The sequence below is a fragment of the Gekko japonicus genome, unplaced genomic scaffold (genome assembly GCF_001447785.1).
Source record: "Gekko japonicus isolate JY-2015 unplaced genomic scaffold, Gekko_japonicus_V1.1 scaffold129, whole genome shotgun sequence".
In the NCBI taxonomy this organism is placed as follows: domain Eukaryota; kingdom Metazoa; phylum Chordata; class Lepidosauria; order Squamata; family Gekkonidae; genus Gekko; species Gekko japonicus.
Window position 1 is genome coordinate 167,689 of NW_015168049.1, and position 6,000 is coordinate 173,688.

General features: G+C 47.3%; 1 protein-coding gene across 1 annotated transcript in view; it reads right to left on the bottom strand.

Moving 5' to 3' along the window:
* The window catches only part of FAM3D (family with sequence similarity 3 member D), a 49,849-nt gene that overhangs the window by 19,824 nt on the left and 24,025 nt on the right, over positions 1 to 6,000 (bottom strand). The window contains exon 2 of the mRNA XM_015414329.1: positions 2,674 to 2,745. Coding sequence (XP_015269815.1) covers positions 2,674 to 2,686 — 13 coding nt within the window. The 5' untranslated portion in view covers positions 2,687 to 2,745. The remainder of the gene's footprint in view (positions 1 to 2,673; positions 2,746 to 6,000) is intronic.

A 6,000-nucleotide genomic window follows, 5' to 3' on the forward strand; every position in this document is an offset into this window, starting at 1 on the left:
AAGCCTGAAGTCACTGCCCAATCAGACCTTTCAGTTACGCTGCTAAGAGACCAGTACTTGACCCATATATTTCTCTTATTGATAATGCCACAGGAAGCGGTGGCAGCTACAAGCATGGACGGCTTCAAAAGGGAATTAGATAAGCAGATGGAGCAGAGGTCCATCAGTGGCTATTAGCCACAAGGAATAGATAGAGACTCTGGGGCAAGTGATGCTCTGTCTTCTTGGTGCTGGGGGGGGGGGGGAACAGTGGGAGGGCTTCTAATGTCCTGGCCCCACCGGTAGACCTCCTGATGGCACTGGTATTTCTGGCCACTGTGTGATACAGAGTGTTGGACTGGATGGGCCTTTGGCCTGATCCAACATTGGCGTCTCTTATGTTCTTATGTTTTTATAATGCAGCTTTAAAGTTGAATGAACCAGGGGGTCTTTATGCGAAAAGCTGTTTACTAGCGGGCCAAGCTAGTCACCACCAATGCTCCCTCTAAGCTGTAGAGTTTTGTGAGCAAAAATTCTACTTTGTGAGCTACTGGCATTAAAGTCGTGAGCGAGTGATTTGGCTGCTGCATAAATTAGTTTGCTCCAGAGCCATCCTTTCAGGGCTAAGATGAAAACGTGTGAGCTAGAGGCTAAAAAACTGAGCTAGCTCACACTAACTCAGCTTAGAGGGAACACTGGTCACCACGCCCCAGGCGGTTCTCAAGGTCCTTGTAACTTCATTGACCTGAATGAATGAGAAGCCACTAAGGGGAAGGAGGGTGGTTAATGCTTCAGGGCTTGTTGGGGCATGATGTTCTTTTCCTGGCCTAGAAGGAATCTGATTGGAGATTTATATATATCACTACTTTTTGTGAAAACATAACGAGGACACTCCCTTTCCAGGTAAGAGGTAACCCTTTAGCCACAAATGCATTCTTTAAAAAACTTTTCCTGTGGTAGCCAAGATAAACTTAGAAAACAATGGCTATGTATATACCAGACTGGGATCTCTGTAGCAGAAAAATAAAAGAGGAGTCCTGCAGCACCTTAAAGCCTAACAATTTTTACCCCAGCACAAGCTTTCGTGAGCCAGAATTCACTTCATCAGGTGTTATAAGTGTTCAGTCATGAGGCAGACGTATTTATATTCAGAGCTACAAACAACAGAAAGGTGTGTGTGTGTGTGTGTGTGCTGGGGGGGGGGAGATGTTATAAAGAAAGAGAAGTTGAAAACAATATTCAATCAAATGGAAATGTATATCCATCATAAGATTGGCCTTGATGGATAAGATCAAAGATCTATGTGGTTCAAATCCATCTTCTTTTCTCCACAGATACAAGTAGGGTTGCCAAGTCCTGGTTGGCAAATACCTGGAGATTTTTTTGGGGGGGTGGAGCCTGGGGAGGGCAGGGTTTTGGGAGAGGAGGGACCTCTGCAGGTATAATGCCATAGAGTCCACCCTCCAAAGCAGACGTTTTCTCCAGGTGAACAAATCTCCATCGTCTGGAGATCAGTTGGAATTCTGGGGGACGTCCAGGCCCCACCTGGAAGTTACAACAAACAGGACCATGGTGTATAATAGCTAGTAAAACAGTAAATCACCGTGTACAATTAAACAAAATTTGTTGGTTTTTATATGCAATGTTTAGAATTCAATTATTAACAAAATTACAACAATAACACTACAATATGCAATATAAAGCTTAGCAGTACATACAGAGTAATACAGTACTAGTTACAGACAAACGACGGCGTTCTAGTACACTATCTGTTTGCGTGTCCTTCTTCAGGTTTGTCATTCTGTAATTATTTCTTCATTAGAATGAAGTGCTGCAAGCCATATTTCAAAATGCTGATTCTTATACAATTTTTTGAGTACGCTACCGCGCTTAGATTCTGGTGACTGGGGAGCTCCTATAGCAAGCTCTAATGTGACTGGGTCACATTAGAAGCTTAGCCAATTATTATATGCTGTAGACCCAGTCACATTAGAGCTCAGCAAACCTTGGCTCAGGGAGGCTGGGGGACCAAGTGGCCTGCTGTGACAAGGCCCTCAGATATCCCTCATCCTCCGCTATCACTGAATGATACCTTATAAGATTGTGTGGCCGCCTTTTCCATAGGCGGGGGCTCAGTAGTAGTAGCATCTTCCTGTGTGCCATACCCCCTTGCAAGCTGTCACTGAGGAATTTCACACAGGTGTCTCATTAGACAGGATATGGGCATGTCCTCATACCCTTAAATTTGGGGACGGGGTACCTTTTGGATAATTCCAACACCCTTCTGCAGTCAGCAGAACCCACCCCTCCTTCATTTGCACAGCTGACAATGCAGGACCGGAGGAGGTTGAAAATTCATATCGACAAGAGGGATTAAACAGTTGTAAGGAGCATAGAGATAAGCAAACAGTGGCATGCTGTGCAGCCTCGAACTTCCGGCTGCTAACTGAAAGCTGCCACTTGTAGAGCAGGAGGAGTGTGCCGGGGTGGGGGGTGGGCTGCTTTTCCTGCATCCCTATGCTGCTTTGCCCTATTCACCAGGCACTAGTTACCCTGTACCTGCTGGGGTACAATGGGAAAGCTTTCCAGAAAGCTGAACGGGAAGAGGAAGTCAGAATGGATGGCGAAAAGCCAAGAGCATCCAGTCTCATCCCATGGATTTCTCAGTTAGACCTCATTTCCTCCTTCTCTTACCTGTCAGTCGCATCCTTTGGCTTTAGCGTAGCAGCCCAAATTGCAGTGGCTTCTCAAAGGCGACGAGATAACCTGATGAAAATAATAAGGCAGAAGATGTCAGGTGAAAGAAAAGGACAGCAGAAGGAGAGTTGAATGCGTTCACTGCACGGGCAGGGAAGGGAACAGGCAAAGGAGGAAGTCTGTGGCTTTCCTGTCCTATGTGGTGGTCGGACTGTTAGGCTGATCTATCTGGCAAATTCTTAGGGGCGTTGCTTGTGAACGATGGTCTCTGTTCCCCATCCATTATTCAAAGACACTTGAGAACCAGAATAAAACAGAAGCCCAGTGGTCCTGTGGTTGCCAGCCTCCAGGTGGGGGCTGGAGATCTCCCGAAATAACTTCTTTCTTTATTATTTATTTGAAACATTTATTCCACTTCTCCTGGAGAAAATGGCTGCTTTGGAAGGAGGAACGCATGGCATTATACCCTAAGCAAGGTGCCTCCCACTCAAAACGCCACTCTCCCAGGCTCCACCTTCAAATCTCCAGGTATTTCTGAACCAGGAGTTGGCAACTCTAAGTGGCCGCATGCATGTCACTAGGAAGTGACGTTATGACGCTGGGCACGCTGGGGGCGGGGCCACGACCATCCAAGGGGAAACCATAGAGTTTCCCCTTGGATGGTCGTGGCCCCGCCCCCAGCGTGCCCGGCGTCATAACGTCACTTTCTAGTGACATGCACGCCGGGGGTGGGGTTCCCCCGGGGCCCGATTCCGCGGCAGCGGAAATCGGGCCTCCAAAATGGGGGTTTACCCGCCCCCCCGCCCCCACTTGGCAGCCCTACTGAAGACTGTGGGGGTGGAGCCTGGGAAGGGCAGAGTTTGGGGAGGGGCCTCAGGAGGGTGTAATGCCATAGAGTCCGCCTTCCAAAGCAGCCATTTTCTCCAGGGGAACTGATCTTGGTCATCTGGAAATCAACTGTAATAGCAGGAGATCTCCGGGTTCCACCTGGAGGTTGGAATCCCTAGTTCATTACCACTGATTGGACGTTGAGGCAAGATTTGAACCCATATCTCTTAGAGCCTCACCCTGCACTCTAATCGCGATAACTCACTGGCTTCTTTCTCTCTTCTCCTCTCCTCTTCTGAAAGTGTTCCAAGCTCCCTCCCCAGCTTTAGAGGCCTTGTCTGCTCTCCTGGTTCTTTGTTTCGAAGGCGCGCGCAGTGATATGAGTGTCCTTTCACCACCAGACTGTACACCGTTGTACTGATTTGCCTGCTGTCATTGATAAGGAGCCAGTTCAGCGGCTAAGTGGCCCTTCAGGAAACCATCCAGTTCAAAGGTCGTCTCTAAGGGATGAGCCTTTCTGCTTCCAGCTTCATACAGCTTCCCTCCCCCAGCTCCAATATGGGGATTATAATACTAGGTGACCTGGGCCATGCTAAGGATTATGGAGCTAATCTATGTGAAGTGATCCAAACATTCTAAAAATACTCTATTCATTCTTCATATCATCACCATCGCCATCATTACCAGAATGGTAGTATCGTGCAAATGAGAACATGCTACTGAGCCATTCCATCACATGTAGTGTACTTAGCTGGCCCAGGTCCCAAGTCACTTGACCCTATTAAGGATTTCATTCTCTCCAGATTACTTCCATGCACCCTAATACAAATAGGATTCTGTTTTGCTGCAAACAACTAGTGAAGAGTTATAAATGGGGTGGTCTAGTTATCTATACACAGTCTCTCTTTTTGCCTTGTACAAGATTCTTCTTTGAATTAGATACTAGACTCCAAGTCATAGGGTCGTAAGGAAACCTTGAAAATTTCACTGATAATGGTAATTCAGATCCAGCCCAATGTCTCCCAGCCATCTCTTTTATCTTGGCAAGTATGGCCAAGTCTGGGTTTGCAGACAGACCACCATAAGACCATTTTTAGAAAGGGAAAATAATGAGCATATAGTCGATCAAATATTGTCTAACAGCCACAAAGCAAAAGAAAAGAACAAGAATGCATTCTCCCACCCCAGGATAAACTTTATTAACTACGTTATTTACTTTACACTTGAGACTCAAGGTGGATTACAGAATATAGAGCAATGTAACCAGACAGCACAAGGCAGCCAATGAACAGTGCAATAGGACTAGGACCACAGAATTAGAGAACAATGCAATCAACAAAACTAAGGCAAAGGTATAAACAATGTAGAACGTGAATTACAAGGTATGAGACAATACAGTAAAAGTAGGTGATAGTTGCTGTGGACTGCAGTCCTATCCTATTATAAAGGTTCCCTCTTGGACTCCTAAAATGCTGAATTAAGAGGCAGACAGAATAATCTTAAAGTCTTAAAGTTTAGGGCTCTCTCTTCCCCAGCCTTTTCTGGTTTTTTTTCATTGAAGCCTTCCCAGAACAACTCTCAGTTTTCTCCCCTCCCCCTGAGGGAAAAAGTCCCCAATCTCTAAAAATCTCCCACAGGTCTCTTCCCACAATTCTTTCTTTTCAACCTATTAGATGCCTCCCATCCTACCTGATGGGAAATTACAGCTGGACTCCCAAAAGTTTCCCAGAGCACATGCAGGTCCTGGTGCCTCTGGAACAGTTCTTTATTCTGTTGGCTATCTCACAGCAATGTATGATTTGGCGCCTTGCTAACGTGACAGACTGAAGGCAAGAGAGAAACCTTGATTGGCAACGTTTTGCCTACCTATAAAGGTGGGTTTCCTCTTGTGACGTACACACGCCAGTCCGATGACTTTTGACTCTGACGTTTTGCTTTGATCGCTATTTCACCCTTGCGAGATACGGAAAGAATTCTGGCAGCCAGGCTGTTTTCTTTCCTTGTTGACTGATTGGGGTACCGGCCTTATCTGCCGGAGGGAGCTTTGGCTCTAGAAAGCTGTTATGTAGTGGGTAGCCGCATGGATGAACGACAGACAACGACGTGGTGCATAGCACGCTTTATTAGCACACAACAAGACAAGAGATAAACGGCCAGCAGGCCAACTATATACACACCTGGGGACCGCCCCTGGTCACCATTGGTGGGTTCAAATCTCCCGCCACGGATCCCATTGGTTCCCCAGAGGAGGGACTAGGATCCTAGTCCCTATTGTTGTTCGGACTGAAGTAGGGCATATGCGCTGACCTCCGGTGGTGGTCCGCGGACACTACACCCCTCCCCCCATAGTCCGGACCTTGCCCTATGAAACATAGTCTTTCAGGTACGCTGGAGGCTGACGTGCCCTTGCTGAGCGTCTGGGTCCCTGTGCTGGGGCCTCGGGAGGCCTGACCTCCGGGGCGGGTGCTACCGGTGGCGCCGGGGCTTCCGCGGCCG